Source organism: Mus caroli, chromosome 14 (assembly GCF_900094665.2).
Source record: "Mus caroli chromosome 14, CAROLI_EIJ_v1.1, whole genome shotgun sequence".
Classification (NCBI taxonomy): Eukaryota; Metazoa; Chordata; class Mammalia; order Rodentia; family Muridae; genus Mus; species Mus caroli.
The window spans coordinates 32958460-32975693 of NC_034583.1; the positions used below are offsets into that span (position 1 = coordinate 32958460).

Genomic DNA, 17234 nt, shown 5'->3' on the forward strand with positions numbered 1-17234 from the left:
TCTCCTATCTCCACCTTGGAGGCAGAAGTGTTTCCATTCTTGACCATAGATCGTTGGGAGTGGCTTTTATCTATGTCACTTAAAAAGCAGGCATTTTTGGGGAAAATAAATGGACTCAGATCTATAATTTGGCCCTAATAAATGAAAAATGGGACTCATTCTAGCCCTGACCCTCACCACTGAGTCTGTCTTGCAGGCCTTCTCAAATTCAGACCTTCCTATGTGCCCCTGAGCCTCTAGGGCAGGTCCTCTAAGCATCCCACACTCAGGTTCCGGTGAGTGCTCACTGCTGTCCCCTGTGCTCTTGCAAGCATCCTGCTCCTGTCCCTCGGCATGGTGTGGTCCACCAGCCTGTTTATGGAATCTGTTCCTGGGCACCTGGAATCTTGCCGTCGTCATTGGACACCTCCTGCCTGCTCAGGACAAAAGGTCTCACTTCTCTTCTCTGTTGCAGCAGCCCTAAGAGGTAGACATTGTGGCTGGTGAGCTGGACAAGCACAGGAACGAGGGAGTGAGGCAACCAATACAGTCTCCTCAGCTTACCTGTGAGAGCCAGGCAAGACTGGCTGGAGCTGCAATACATAGTGGTATCATCCAGAGAGAGAGGTGGAAAAGACTGCCCCAGCTCCTGTTCCTTAGAATGCATCTTTCAGATGAGGCATTGACAATGACATTGAAGTCCCCGCCATTGGAAGGAAGCAGGAGGTTGGCCATTTTACTTTATGGTGCTCAGTCCCTGGGCAAGTAAAACTCTGGGACTGTTACAAAATGTATGGCTGCCCTGCCAGTACACATAAAAGCACAGTCAATTATTGCCAAGGCATGTGGCTGAGGGTGTCCTATGGAACTTAATAAAATAGTGAATAAAAAAAGCAACAAGCACCCTGTTTCTGGCATTTCGCTGGGTGATACCAAGGCAGCCGAAAGATCTAGGCTTGGTGGCTTTTAGTGGAAGTGGTCCTATGCTGCTTGATGAATAGATTTTGAGAAATCTATTGCTGGGCAATTTTATCATTGTACAAACATCTTAATATATATTCACAAACCTAGAAGGAATACTGTCCAAGCTATGTGGGACAGCCTATTGCTCCAGGCTATGAATTTGCACAGTACAATCAATTTTTTTTTTTTAATATCTAAACATCCCTAAACACAGAGCATGCACAGTATAAATGTTTTATAAAAGATCAAAACTGGTACACCTATACAGGACTTTTCCCTTTAGTGGAATTTGCATGGCTGGCCACTGCTTTGGGGCGTTTCAGAGAGTACTCACTGACTGCAATGGTCTAGGCCATGGCTGTGCTGCAAGCAGCGCTGGAAGCACTGCAAGCAGCTACATAAAGGCTATATTAAGTTTGCTTTCTTCCTTCAGTAATACACCTAGTTTAATGTAATTTTTTTACTTTATAGACTTTAAAAGTGTCTTTAATAGAAATGCTTAGCTTAAGATGCAAAGACAAAACGATTTCTTTTAAAAAAGATGATTTATTTATTTATTTATTTATTTTTCTGAAACAGGGTTTCTCTGTGTAGCCTTGGCTGTCTTGGAACTTGCTCTGTAGACCACGTTGGTTTTGAACTCACAGAAATCTTCCTGCTTTTACCTCCCAAGTGCTTCATTAAAGGTGTGCACCACCACTGCTCAGTTAGAAGGACTTAAATTTTAATCGTGTATGTGGATATGCCTGTGTGTGAGTCTGTGCATGTGGAAGTCAGAAGAGGCTGTTGGACCTCTGGAAACTGGGGCTACAACCTGATATGGATGCTAGGAACTGAACTTGGGTCCTCTGTGAGAGCAAAAGATGCTTTTATCTACAGAGCCATCTCTCCAACCCCTCCTTTTGCTATGTTCTTATCCATATACTTGGCTGTTAAAATTTTTATTCTGAAAGCTGAGGATCTAGCTCAATTGGCAGAGCACTTGCCTAGCATGTTCAAGGTCTTGAGTTCAGGACTCAGAACCAGAAAGAAAAATATTTCAAATTGGGCCTGATGGTGCAGGCCTGTAATCCAACCTACTCAGATGAGGTAGAAGGAGTGCAAATTCAAAGTTTGCTTTTGTTTTTTTGTCAGTGGGCAACTGACTATTCTTCTTTTGGGATCTTTATTATGTCCAATGATTTATTTTTCTACTCTTTCATTAAGATTCTATCATCTTAATTGTAGTAGCTTTGCTGTAAGACTTGACCTTGCACAGGATTCATTGACACTGTGTAAGATTATGTAAGCTTTGGGGGAACTCTTATCTCTCCATAGGTACCTCAGAACCATTTTACCAGTATGCATTTGTTTGCTGCTATTTTTACTTAATTGCACTGAATCTATAAAATTGATAGTAACTGATATTTTTCACACCAACCTTCCTATTCATGAAACGGATTTTTTTTTTCATTTTAGCTCTTGATTTCATTCACTGGAGCCCTGCAGTTAAGTTTTTTTTCATAAAGATTGTGGAGTGTGTGTATGTGTGCATGTCTGTGTGTGTGCATGTCCCAATCCTTGATGTAGGAACGAAGAACAAAAGATTCTCTCTCTCTTTCTGTCTCTCTCTCTTTGCCTCTCTCTCTCTCTGTATGTAACTTATACCTAAGTATTTTTAAGGGCGCTAATTTAAATATTATGATGGGTTTTTTTTTTTTTTGTTTGGTTTGGTTTGGGTTTTGTTTTTTTAGAGACAGGGTTTCTCTGTGTAGCCCTGGGTGTTCTGGAACTCACTCTGTAGAACAGACTGGTCCAAAACTTGAAGATCCACCTGCCTCTCTCTTCCAAGTACTGGGATTAAAGGTGTGTGCCACCACTGTCCAGCCTGGCCATAAGTATTATGTCTTAATTTTGATTTTTGTGTTAATTGATGACCCTTAGGGATATGACAGTCTGTGTTGACCTTGCAGCCTGCAACTGTATGAAAAACTGCTTATCATATTCAACAATCTTTTGCTCTTTGTTTCTTGTTCCTACATCAACAATTGGGAAGAAAAACAATTTGAATTCATCCTTCCTATTGGTTGTACGTTTCTGTTCTTTATTTGAAACAAGTCTTTCATATAAATACCACAAACTGATGAATGACACAACTGAACTCTTGGACAGGACTCTGTAGTTCAGGTTGACTGGGAACTCACTTTATAACTCAAGCTGGCTTCAAATTCATAACCCTTCTCCCTCAGATTCTCAAGCACTGGGGTACCAGATGTACATCTGTCTTAGTTAGGGTTTTACTGCTGTGAACAAACACCATGACCAAGGCAACTCTTATAAGGACAACATTTAATTGCAGTTGGCTTATAGGTTCAGACACTCAGTCCATTATCATCAAGGTGGGTGTGTAGCAGCATCCAGGCAGACATAGCACGGGAGGAGGTGAGAGTTCTACATCTTCATCTGAAGGTTGCTAGTAGAATATTGACTTCCAGGCAGCTAGGATGAAGGTCTAAAAGCCCACACCCACAGTGACACCCCTACTCCAACAGGGCCACACCTCCTAATAGTGCCACTTTCTGCACTGAGCATATACAAACCATAACAGCATCTCCATCTGTTTTACTTTGTTTTGTCTTGTCTTGTTGTATTAGCTATGGTTTCAGCAATGACATTGACAAGGAATGGTGAGAAGGGATATCATTACCTCGTTCATGAAAGCTACCATGTTTAACCATTAACATCAGCTAAGCTAGTTGTGGAGCACTTATATGAGCTTGTGGTGGAAAGACAGTCTGAGGCCCTGCCTGAGCTGCACAATGACTTCAAGGCCAGCCTGAACTGTATAGATAAACGCTGTCAAAACACATGCAACTCACCCCACACACCCAAACCCTCTGTGGAATATTTTTTATAGAAAGTAGAGGGAACTAGTTGGCAAGAGGAAGGGAATCAGCTGGAGTTGGAGGAGGATAAAATGGGGGTAATAGGAGGTGAATACAGTCAAAATATATTATGAAAATGTCATAATGAAACCCATTCTTAGAATAATTAGCATATGCTAATAAAAATTTTAAAAACGTCTTTGCATGCCATTTCAAGTAACTCCAGACTTTAGTCTAAGGATGGGTAATGTGCTAGTTGATAGGTATTTGGCAACATTACAAAACAAAGAGGTTGAATTATGGTCTTTAAACTTTAACTGGGAAATAGTTAAGTGATATTTTTAATTTGGACACCTGGTCAATAAGAAGTAGCATGGATCTGAAAAGTTAGTGTTTATTCTAAAAGCTCACAAGGTAGGAACATTTCTCAGTGAAAGACTTGCAGTTTGCAGTGGAAGTTTATCTTTTCTGATGTCAGACTGGGCTCTCCTTATTTCCATGTCACTGTTTCCCAAATGGCCTGCGCTGAGTGAGCTCCCAGTTTTCCCCAGTGTATATATCTGTTTGTTCTTTGTTGGTGGTTTCCCAGGGTTCTCCACTGGTCCAATCTCTCCTTTTTATCCATCCATACATCAGCCCTCTGGGTCTTTGATCATCATTGTTCAATGAAGGCTCCTCCAGTACATGTACTTCATTTGACTCTGGTCACTGAATTCTTCATGTATTATTTTATACTTGTAGTCATAACCCTTTGTTTTCTGAAAATCTTTTTATTTAGTGCAGAGCTCTGAGATGGCTTTGGGGTTCTTATGCCTTGGTGTATGTCTGTGTTTAATGTGTGTGTGTGCAGAGCTAGTGAAAAACATGCGATATCATGACCATGACTGAACTATAATCAATTGACTTTGAGTTCATTAAAAGTGAAATTGCTGGGCTAGGCATGTAGCTCAGTTGGTTGGGTGCTTGCTTAGTATGCATGCAGCCTTAGGTTTGATTCCCTAGCACTACACAAATTGGTTATATGTCTGCAATCTAAGTTGTGAGGAGGTAGAGGCAAGAGTATAAGAGTATATTGTACAGTGAGTTCAATTCCATCATGGGATACATCAGATTCTATCTCAAAAAGAAAAAAACAAGTGTGAAAAGAGGAACCTCAAGTCTCTAGTAAAGATGGTTGCCCATGGATACTATGGTTGTACTTCAAGACTCCATAAGCTACTTGGTCCTATGACCTAAGAAACTCATAGGTAAAGTTCTAAGCTGCTAGATGGTGGTATTTGTTGCTCAGTGAGAGAAAATAAATATACCTAGTCTTCTGTATTAAGATGGAAAATCTGTTCTAACTCCTGGATGTCCCAACATATGCCTGGTTCTTAGTCCTAATGGTTGGACATATCTGCTGGGCCTTGAATGCTAGTTCCACAGAGGGCTTACTAATGGAAGAGGTCTTAGTTAGGCTTTCTATTGCTGTGATGCAACACTATGACCAAAGCAACTTGGGGAGGAAAGAGTTTATTTGGCTTACATTTCCACATCACTGTTCATCACTGAATGAAGTCAGGACAGGGAATCACAGGATCATTAAACAGGAAAGGAACCTGAGTATAGAGACTGATGCAGAGGCAATGGAGAGGTAATGTTTACTGGCTTGATCAACCTGATTTCTTTTAGAACCCAGGACCACCAGGCTGGGGATGGCACTACCCATCATGAGCTAGGACCTCCCCACCAATCACTAATTAAGAAAATGCCTTACAGTTAGAGGTTATAGAGACATTTTCTCAATTTAGGATCCTTCCTTTCAGATAACTGTAGCTTGCTGTGTCAAGTTGTCACAAGCAAAGAATACATAGCTTGAAAATCACTTGAGGAATAATCATAAGACAATTCTAACTCAAAGTTGGCTTTGCACTACCACCAAGAAGTACCATTTTGTTTTATTTTGCTTCCACTAGCATTAACGGTAAAACTAAAAAGCAAAATTTAATGTTTTTCTAGGAAAATATCATAGTACTTTTATCACTTGCAAGAGTTATACAAATAGTGGTTAATGGAAATGGCTACTCTGAAGTAGAGTATATACAGGATTTGTAATTATTTGCAAAAATATGCCACACTTTGATCAGAATTCTGTTATACAATTCCAAATTATGTTTAGCAGAACCATTTTAATATAAGTTTTAAGCATATCTAAGAATGGATCTGTGAGATGGTTTAGCTTCCCAAGGCAACATAAGACCCAAGTTCCATCCTCAGAACCCATGTGGTTCTCCTAAAAGTTGTCCTCTGACATCTACATGTCTGCTGTGTTATATGCACCCACACACATGCACACAAGTGCACACATACCATATACACATACATATACATGTAACTGCCAAGGCAAGGGATGGAAGTTTCCCACCTCTGAGGCAGAGCCAGTAGGGCACAGGTCTCTATGAGTGTTGACAGTTGCTTGGTGTAAGGCTTGTTAATATATTTTACTTTTTTTTTTAAAAGATTTATTTATTATTATGTCTAAGTACACTGTAGCTGTCTTCAGATGCACCAGAAGAGGGCGTCAGATCTCATTATGGATGGTTGTGAACCACCATGTGGTTGCTGGAATTTGAACTCATGACCTTCGGAAGAGCAGCCGGCGTTCTTAACTACTGAGCCATTATGTTCCTCCTTCAGGGGAATGTCCTTTCTGGCAAGGTTAATGACTCTATGATAATCAGAGACAGCAGGAATCCAGGAGGTGTGAGTATGTTTAATGTCCTTAGAAAATGGCAAACACTGTGACCTTCAGGATAGGTCTTTAGACTGTGGGAAAGAACACTGAAAACATGAGTTTAAAAATGTATAATTACTCAACTATGCAAAATATAAGGATGCTATATGAATCTTATGAGGGGCTTCATGAGGCAGCTGCACAGTGAGCTAGCTTGTCAGAAAGATAATGATAAGAAAGGAGATAAAAAGATTTGGGGAGTGGTGATTGCAGGGCAAGACCCCACTTAGCTAAGTTTATTGTTTGTGCTGACAAAAAGCAGGCAGATTCCTGAATTCAAGTTCATCCTGGGGCAGGCCCAGGTGTGGAGGGAATGTCAGTGTCAATGTGAGATCCCATTCAGTTTGCTTACAAAGGCAGAAAGATCTCTGAGTTCATGTTTTAAAAAATGTACTTGCTCTCTTCTTTTAAGAATCAAGTGACTAAGGTCATAAAATGCTGATTCATGAAATAATCAAGAGGGAACCTGGGGTACACAGTCAAATTAATATGCAAATACAAGACTGGGCTTTGATCAGCCAGAGCTGAGTTATATGGATGAGCTGTCTGGAAATCTCTGGAGAGAACTGTCCTGAGCAGAACACAAGGCTGTGAGCTTGTATCCATGAATTGACTTTGAGTCATTCTTTTACCTGCTCCCCTTTCTCAGGACTCCCAACCAAGTTGAGCCTGATCCTTGGCATGTAATTATATTATATAGCTCTCCTATGTCCCCTCACCTCCCTCTTCTTCTCCTTCTCCCTCTCCTTCTCCCTCCTCTCTCTCTGATCCTGAATATTCAGATGAATAGAAAATTTTCCTCCTAGTCTTAATATCTTACTGAGGAGCCAGGCCTCAGCTTGAGTCTTTGACTATTCTTGGGGTTGGAAGAGCAGTATACCAGGGCTGCTATTCCCTTTTGTGGTTTTCCCATGCCTGTCCCATTCACAGGTACCATATACTCAGCACATCACATTCTTTTCTTCTGTCCTATACTGGAGGAAAAACTACCTCCATCCACTCCTGGGACGCAATCGAAAAACACAGCAATCATCCTAGACGACCCTTAATTTTAGTCTCTTTATCCTGTGAACAAATGAATCCCCTTCAGTTTCCTTAATTATTTCTCACATCCGCAAGGTGACAAACTGCACGATTAAATGCTTATATCCTATGCATTCCATATTAGGGTAGAATATTGGTCAGCTTTAAGAAGGAAAGAAATCCTGATCCATGTTAAGTATGAGTGAACCCTGAGGACATAGTGTGCCAAATAAAAGCTCTAAATCCTAGCTACTAGAACACCAAGGATAGCTACAGACTTCTAAATGAAATCACACACACACACACACACACACACACACACACACACACACACACTCCCCCTCCCCTACTACTATATGATTCCAACTATATGAGGTACTTGGAATAGTCAGAAGAACCCAGACAAAGTAGAATGATGGTTTCTAGGGTCTGGGGATGGGGAGAGAGTTATTATTTAATGGGACAGACTTTCAGCCTTACAGGGTAAAGAAATAGTCTAAATGCTGGGTGGTAGGAAGAGTTGCACAATATGAATGTGTTAAGGTCACCGAACTGTAAATTTTAGGTCATGTGTTTTATCATAATAAAAAATGGAGCTGGGTGTGGTGGCGCACGCCTTTAATCCCAGAACTTGGGAGGCAGAGGCAGGTGGATTTCTGAATTCGAGGCTAGCCTGGTCTACAGAGTGAGTTCCAGGACAGCCAGGGCTATACAGAGAAACCCTGTCTCGAAAAAAAAAAAAAAAAAAAAAAAACAAAAAAAACCCCCAAAAACCCCAAAAAAAAAAAAAAAAAAAAAAAAAAAACCCAAAACCAAAAACAAAAAAACCCCCCCCCCCCCAAAAAAAGGAAACATAATTTTTAAAATGGTGTGAAGAAAACATCTGTTATCAGTGCCACTGGCAGCCTTCAGGACACAGGTAGGGCTCATCAGAGCCCTGACTGCAAAGCACAGCTAAAGTTGAGTACAGTACAGGGGCGCTCTCACTCTGTAATGTCAGGAGAAAAAGGCTTCACTGGTTTGATGACTTATTGTTTTTAATTCTTGTTCTGAGTTCACCTTTCTCTAACAGCTAATTCAAAACTTCACGTGATTAAAGGTAGTTATGGCTAGCACACCAGAGAATCAGTAGACCCCTCTTTCTTAGCCTCCTAACTCTTAGATGAGATGAGTGCTCCCCTTACAGGCCTTTAAAAAAATTTTTTTTTTTTTATGAGGGAATAGCCCTTTGAGGCATCTCAGAAATCACACTCGAGGCACCTGGTCGAGATTCCTGCCTCATAGTCTTCTCCTCAAGGGGTGCCGTGTCTTCCTGCAGGGCTGGGGTCTTGTCTGAGGAAAAAGAGGTTGAGGGCAGTTCCTAAAGAGAAAACACAAAGGAAAGAAGGTGTCTGTAGATGTTAAACATAGAAATAGCAAGCACACAGAACTGCTATTTTTATGCCGGACACTGCGACAAAGAACAAAGCTGAAATCAACCTGCTCCAAAGAACCATAAGATCACTCTCACTGGGATCCAAGTGGTGTACCAGGGAGTCAACAGCTTGCATAGGTAACACTTAATACAGTACACTCCGGACTCCTTGCAAAACATCAACTGCATGCACATAGAAATTACTAGACAGATGAAGAAGGAGGCAAACATGAGCCATTAACTTCAGTATGTCAGGGATGATGGGAATAACACACAGGGATTTAAAATAGCTAGACAATAGTTTCAAAATTGTAAGGGAGAAACACAGACACAATAAGTGAAAAGTCAGGAGGCCAGTCAAAAACATGGAAACAGAGGAACTCTAGAGTGGAAAAGTATATCTGAGTCTAGAAAATCATAGAGGATTGTGGAGAGATCATTCAACCGACAGAGAAGTTGCTCTTCAAGTAGGAGGCCCTGAGTTTCATCTCCAAAATGAGGCAAAAATCAACACAACACAACAAGACAAAACAAAACAAAACAAAACAAAACAAAACAAAGCAAAACAAAAGAATCAGGTATGGGGGCATGTGCTTATAATCCCAGCGCTGGGAAAGCCAGGACAGGCAGATCCCTGGGACTCACTGGGCAGTCAGCCTAATCATTAATCTGTAGGCCAGTGAGAGGCCCTGCCTCAGAAAACAAGATGGGGTGGGGGGCTAGAGAGAGAGTTTAGTAGTTAAGAGAACTTGCTGCTCTGTCAGAGGACCTATGTTTGGTTCCGAGAAGTCACAAGGACACTCATAACTCTTTGTAATTCTAGTTCCAGGGGATCCAACACCCTTTCTGGACTCCGTGAGTCCTGTATGCACACAGCACACAAATACTCATGAACATAAAGTAAAAATAAATAAATCTTAGAAAACAAAACCCAAGATGAACGGCACCTGAAACTTCCACATGTAGGCATATTTGCATAGCCACTCACACACAAAAGTAAAAAAGAAGGTTAGCAAGTAAATTCCTAAATAGAATGCTGGCCCTGGGAGAAAAAAAAAAAGGCTTAATCTTGACAGCAAATCAATAGAAAGAATTCAACCTGAAGCTGAAAAAAAGGTGCCGAGGAAAGGTGGCTTGGTTGTTTTGATGCTCAGCCTGGAATGGAACATCTTCACCACTTCCTCCAAGACAGGAGAGAGGGTAGAAAGAACATAAGATCAGAAGGAAGGAGGGGAGCAGTGGTGAACACTGTCTTTGGGGCGTGGCAGGCCCAGAAGAACAACAATGAGAGGGTTGAAGAGATGGTTTTGTGGGTAAATCACCAGTGCCAAGAGAAAGCTAGCTAGTTAGACTAAACCTTTCAGCAGGCTCTGTGTCCAACTGAGCCATCCTGCCTGGATGAATAAGATGGAGAGCTGTGGAGGGAGTCTCCTGACATCAGCCTTAGGTTTGCACACTCATGTATACACATGGGCATGTGCAAACACATACCAGACACAAATATGTCCCCCATACACAGAATCACATGTGCACACTCAAATACATTACATGCAGAAACCAAAGAAACCAAAGGCCCAGTGATGTGTGGAGTAATGTTCCTGCAGTCCCTGGCTAAGGTAAGAATACTTAGAACTGAAGCTTGATGGGTTACTTCCACGTCGTCTTTGTATGGAAGCCCCAGAAGTCCATTCTACAGTGTGAACCCCACAGATCACAGCAGCATGCCATGGCACACCTGACCACATGATCTCTGAGACCTTTCTAGCTTCACAGCGCTGAGGCTATGCAGCAAATACTTGTGTTGAGTCTAAGAAAATGTTTTCTAAGACATTTGCATGGTTCAGATTTATATAAATAACAGGGATGCTTTGTGTCTTATGAATTGCCTGATTAGAGTCCCTCTGCTTAGTAAATGGAAACCAACTGAAGACCATGTTTGCAAACTTCTTCATAGGCTGAACTCTGAGCTATGTCCTCCATGACATTCTCATGGCAGTTCCATTTGGGTATGGTTACTACCACATTTGGCACTCAGTCTTTATTGCTCTTTTGATACATCTACTTGTACTAATAACATCTGGTCTGAGAAACTCAAAGACTTAGATCCAAGCACAGTTTTAAGAGGGTACAGCTTGACATGGTGTCTTATGCCTGATATCCTAGCACTCGGGAGGTTGAGGCTGGAGGATTGCTATAAATTTAAGGTCATCCTAGGCTACATTGAGAGTTCCAGGCAAGCCAGAGTCACACAATAGGAACCTGTCTCAAAAAAAAAAAAATTTCAAAACCAAAACAACCAAACATGCCACAAACCTAAAACAATCAAACCAAATCACCCCACCCATCTAAAAAAGGAACAATCTTGAAAGAAAGTGAGTATTAGGTATCAGGCAAACCAGCGAGTCGTCTGAAATAATACTCAAGTTATCCTAGGCCTGTCTGAAAGCACGTTTTCCAGTACTAGTGACACAAACTTTGAAGGTGAACAATAGAAAGCAGTAATTTGAAATCCACACCAAGTCATCCAGGAACCAGACCTGTAATTTTTGTTACTTGCTCCACCTCTCACCATTTTCCCTAATCTTTTCAAACTTGATTTGGATATTAACACACACCTGGGTCAGGAGACTAGGCAAGCAATTTGATCAGCCTGATTGAGTCCCAGGCTTCTGACAAAGGGAATCCGTGTCCATGACTACAACTTGTCTATAAACACTTCAAAAAATAAAAGCTTACACAATCTGGGTACCACTGGCTCTCATTTCTCATCTTCCTTTACAAGGGCTTCCTCTCACACTTGGGAAAAGAATGGCATGGTTTTGTTTGTTTGTTTGTTTGTTTGTTTATCTAATCCTTGCTACAGGGTGCAAAAACCTTCTGAGGAAAACATGGAGGGCCAGTTGACACTGTTAGTGTAATTGGTGTAAGCAAAGCTTTCTCCAGTAATGCAGGAGAGAAGAAGGTGGTGCAGGGGAGCGGGGGTCATGCCTTATCTTCTGATTTTTTTCTATTCCCCAGAAAACAGTATTGGAAAATGATCAGCATGGACAGCAAGAAGTGAGAACTTTGCTTACTGTGCCTCCTCTTGCTTCCATCTCTGTTGTTCAAGGAATGGACCCCGGAAGCACATTCTCTCTTATGCACACCCAGCCTTCAGATGCTGCAAAAACGTGCTCAACTACAGAGTTCAAGTTTGAGACCTATACAGTTGAGTTATACAAAAGCTATATTGCAATACATTCACCCAAATTCATAGCTACCATGGAGTACATGGATTGGACCCTTGTGATTGTCATAAGTACTATGAAACTAACTTTCTGATAGGTGTGGTGGAATGTGGCTGTAATTCTTAGCACAAGGAGTTCCTGGGCTACAGAGACAATCTCCCTCTCCTCTTCTCCCTTTCCCTCTTCCTTCCCTCCTTTTATTCTAGAGGACTGTAGTTAGCGCTTGTACATACTAGCCAACTCTCTAACACTGAAAGATAGTTTTAGCTCTCCTTTAAGGTTTTTATTTGTCAGGCTGACCTTAAATGTACCATGTAGCCCAGGCTTCCAAACTTAGTGTATTTTCTTTTTAATTTATCAACAAGACATGCAAGCCTTACAAATAAGCCTATTGATCATGAGAGTTTATTAGACTACCATATATCTTAGCATCAAATGTACACAAGCTTAGTGTCCTCCAATTTGGCTCGCTAAGGATATTGAGGACATACTAATTATTAAGACATCTTGTCTGGTGTCAATTCCAACATTAAAGTTGAGTGAATTCTCTAACCAGGTACTGTGTAAAATAGCACATTTTTTTTTAGGGGTTTGTAGAAAAGACAATGGGATATTAAAGTTCTGCTTGCCAATCTGAAGAAGGCGGATTTGCTTTCAACTGTTTGGAGTTAGATTCTGACGTCTGTATTACATCCTAGAGGGCATGCCTGATATGTGGCTATGAGGGACAAGCAGGCTCAGGCTAGCTTCAGTGTGCTTTACCCTGTGCTGGGCACCTTGAGGGTTTCCTGAAACCCCTGGCTGATAGAGGCTGAGCTGAATTTTCCATTCTTCCTTCCTACCTGGTGACACTTTTCACACTTCTGCTGAATCTGATAGCCTTCTTCTTTCAGCATTTCTGTTGTTTTCGCTTCCTCAGCGCTTCTGTCACGTGCTTCCTTAAGCTGTAGCTCCTCTTGCCTTCTCTAGGGTAATATGACAGAGACAAATCAGGCCACATCCCTTAGAAAGGAGCCCTTCCTTACGTGAGATAGGCCTGGGCCAATGAGGCCTACTGAACTTCCTATTGCAAGCATTAGCTAGCCAATAGGTGCAAACCCAATTATACAACCCATGAAGCTAGATTTCCTCCTTACCCCCCTGAGTCCTTCATACTTCAGAGATAGCTGGGACAAAGCAATCCACAGAAGGTAGATGAGCCAAAAACTCTCCTGGCCAGCTCAGGACTATAACTTGGATTTCAAGTTGTTCTGAGCAAGCTGCACCTTACCTAAGCAAGCCCAGGACACAACACACCTTTTCCTCAGCTACAGTTATACTCCTATAATGGTAAAGCCAGTGAGCCAGGTACTCTATTGGGTCACTGGGCCGCACTCTTGCCACCTCTGCCAGCGCCTGGGTCAGGCAGGTTCCGAAGCACTTCTTCAGGTAGGCAGTTTCCATGCTGGGAACCTAGGACACACCAAATCAGATAGATGCTCTATTATACAAGCGTAATTTAACCTTCAAAGTAGATCCATTCTAACAAGTTCGATTTGTTCCAGGAAAAATAAGAACTATTTCTAGATCATCCTTACTGTGACAAAATGCTTGATCTCTTCAACTGAAGAGGGAAAAGGCTTGGCTCTATGATCATTTGATCCATCATTCTTGGCTTAAAGTGAGGCCAAACATTGTAAGAAAGGGTGCATGGTAAAAGTAACTCGCTTTAGGAAAAGAATGGAAAGAAAGAAGGAGGAAAAAAGAAGGGAGGGACACACATTCTTAACCCCTCCCATGAAATACACACGCATTCACCCACACCCACCCACTCACACACACCCCTACACACACACAGAGAAAAAGAGAGGGGTGGGAGCTCCAGCATGGTGACCCAATGACATAACTTCCTTCCACTAGGCTCCTGGGGAGTCTTATGGACTCTGCCATTTCCCAGTATTGCCACATCCACAAACAAGCCTTTAGCATGTGGCCATTTGGGGGAATCTTTAAGATCTGAATCATGACATTCTGCCGATGGCTCCAAAAGATGAGTACTTACCTTACAATGAAAAATATACTCAGAATATCTTCAAGAGTCTCTGGAGTCTTTTGCTGCAGCTGTTGTTGTTGTTTTGGTTTATTTTTTGTTTGTCTTTTGTTTCTGGGTTTTTTTGTGTGTTTGTTTGTTTGTTTTGTTTGTTTGTTTTTTGAGACAGGTGTTCTTTGTATTAGCTCTGACTGTCCTGGAACTCACTCGGTAGACTAGGCTAGCCTCAGACTCAGAGATCTGCCTGCTTCTACCTCCCAAGTGCTGGGAGTAAATTTGTTTGCTGCTACCACCACCACTACCACCCAGCTTGGGGTTTTTGTTTTTGAAACAGGTTTTTGTAGTGTGGCCCAAGTTGGCCTTGAACTTGTCATCTTCTTGCCACAGTCTCCTAAGTGATAGGACTATGGCATGTGCAACTGTGCCTGATACTGAAGTCTTTAATAGTTCTAGCACTGCTCAAAATGCCAAGCCCTAAGTCTCCTCTGACACTCGGGGAAAACTCTATCAGTTTGACTCTGTAGCAGTCAAAACAATTGGGTTCAGGTGGCCATGTCTAATCCTGGACCTTGGGAGGCTTGGGACAAGAGAATCAGGACTTAGAGGCAGCGGAGAAGCTTCTCGGTGCAGTGGGCAGAGGTTAATACAGGCTCATACCTGGTACAAATGTTGAGAGTAAGTAAGTGTCAACTGAGTGTGTATCAACCCTCTTCCCAAGGTTCAAGGAAGATCATAGAAGAGGGATAGAAAGAGTGTAAGAGCTGGAGGGTGGGAATGGCTGCTATGAAATGCTGTCTTCATAGGATAACATGGCATGAACTCACTGCAGCTATAGTTACCTGGACAAGAACAGATCAGTACAACCAGTCAACATTCCAATAGTCAGCAGTGCTAAGTAGACTCAGTAAGTTTCTAGTCAGTGAGAGGAGAGAAGAGCCATGAGGGTTATGTTGAAGGTAAATGGGAGAAGTGGGAGGAGTAGTTTGGGCTGCACATGATCAAAATACATTGATTAGATGTGTGAATTTTTCAATGAATAAATGATATTTTATTAGAAAAGAATTTGAAGCCAAGGTGAACAACGTAGTGAGACTATCTCAAAAAATAAAATCAGAAGAGCAAATTATTAATACTTCTTTTTTTTTTTTTTTTGAGACAGGGTTTTTCTGTATAGCCCTGGCTGTCCTGGAACTCACTTTGTAGACCAGGCTAGCCTCAAACTCAGAAATCCGCCTGCCTCTGCCTCCCAAGTGCTGGGATTAAAGGTGTGTGCCACCACTGCCCGGCTTAATACTTATTTCTAAGAAACAATGGAGGTCAAGTCTGATGGTGAAAATCTAAAATTCTAGTTACTTAGAAGTCCAGTGCAAGATGATTAACAGCTCAAAGCCTTCCTAGGTAGCAGACCAACTTCAAGTCCTTTGGCATCTTAGTAAGATGCTGTTTCAGAATGAAACATTCTCAGGGGTACGTAGTTCAGTGGTAGAACACTTGGCAAACATACACAATGGTCCAGGTTTTATTCTCAATAGTACAAAGAGAACAAGAGGAGGAGGAGAAAGAGGGAGAAGAGCTAGAGACAGCTGCACAGAGAAAACTTTCTACTAACGAGTAAAACAGGAAAAGGACAGGTCCAAGAACAGCAAGACCAAAGCCCAGAAAGGCAAACCTTAAATCCTGTAGCTCCATGTCTATTAGTATAGTAACATTCTAAGAGCAGTTAAGTGCTGGGCAGACTCTTGTCTATGCCTGCCTGGCTACAGGCCATGTGGCTTCTCTCTGGGGCTAGCTCCGTTGTGTACATTTCTGGCATCTCTACCTTTCTGGGTCCTCCCCACCCCATCCCCCGGAGCTTTGGATTTACCCTCACAGTCTCAGATATTGCTCTCCCTGGAGCTGCCTGCAGGGATTCTGTCCCTGTCACTCCTTTGAGTTTTAAGTGGAAGCCTTCATGAAGGAGAGAGTAAAGGTATGGCCACCACACTAAGGATCTGACTTCCTTTGCAATTACCTCCTGCTTGGCTGTGACTGTAAAGACTCCTCTCTGCTGTTGTGGATTTGGTTTATTGCTTTTAATATGTTTATTGGGTTCCTAAATTACATGAGAATTTGCATGTCTGGTGTGTGTGTGTGTGTGTGTGTGTGTGTGTGTGTGTGTGTGTGACACTCTTGAGGGTCCCTGCTTCCAGCTAGTTCTAATTGGTAAATAAAATTGCCAGTGGCTAATGGGTGGCTAATGGCTTGACAGGGAGACAGAGGTGGGAATCACGGGAAGAAGGATTGAGAATTGCCTTGCCAGGAAAGGAATTGGATGCAGGCTTGAGAGCTGCAGAAGACAAAGAACCAGCCATATAAGAGCCAGGGAAGAGCAACCCCAGGGGTTCCTACCCCCATTCGGTCTGGGTAGCAAAGATGGAATCTAGATTTTTAGTAAGTAATGATTTAGGAGTACTGGAGGGGTAGCATTAGCTACATGGAAGTTGGAGAGTGGCCTATCCATTGAGCTCTTTAATAAGAGTGTGTGCATGTGTGTGCGGGTGTCCTTCATTTGAGAATCCAGAGCATTTTGGCGGTTGCATGGTACTCACTCCACAGCTGGCAGGGTGATTTGAGTATCATTAATAATTAATGCAACGCTCCTTCACTGCAAGCTTTTCAAATCCTTCTTCCTTACCTTTGACTTCCATATCTCATGGTAAATCCGGCAAAAAGCAGATTGAATGCTGTACTGTCTAGAAACTTCTTTTGACAGGTTAGTCCTACATTTAAAGTCACTCTCATGTAAAATCTCAGGGCATGGACAAATGCAGACAAGTAGTTTGCCAGAATACAACACAAAGGGCCTCTAGTCCCGTTTTTTTTTTTTTTTTTTTTGTTTTGTTTTTGTTTTTTTTCAGGAGAGCCCTCCTCTCTATCTGAAACCTGGGGGAGCCTGTCTATTGGCTCCACATTGTCTTCACAT

General features: G+C 42.0%; 1 protein-coding gene across 3 annotated transcripts in view; it reads right to left on the reverse strand.

Annotated features, from left to right (window-relative positions):
* Positions 1 to 8621: 8621 nt before the first annotated feature.
* Dydc2 (DPY30 domain containing 2) overlaps positions 8622 to 17234 on the reverse strand; it is a 15315-nt gene continuing 6702 nt past the window's right edge. For all 3 annotated transcript variants that reach the window (XM_029469195.1, XM_029469194.1, XM_021182560.2), the window contains 3 exons: positions 13540 to 13695; positions 13086 to 13208; positions 8622 to 8962 (listed from right to left, as the gene is read on the reverse strand). In XM_029469195.1, coding sequence (XP_029325055.1) covers positions 8813 to 8962; positions 13086 to 13208; positions 13540 to 13686 — 420 coding nt within the window. In that variant the 5' untranslated portion in view covers positions 13687 to 13695 and the 3' untranslated portion in view covers positions 8622 to 8812. The remainder of the gene's footprint in view (positions 8963 to 13085; positions 13209 to 13539; positions 13696 to 17234) is intronic.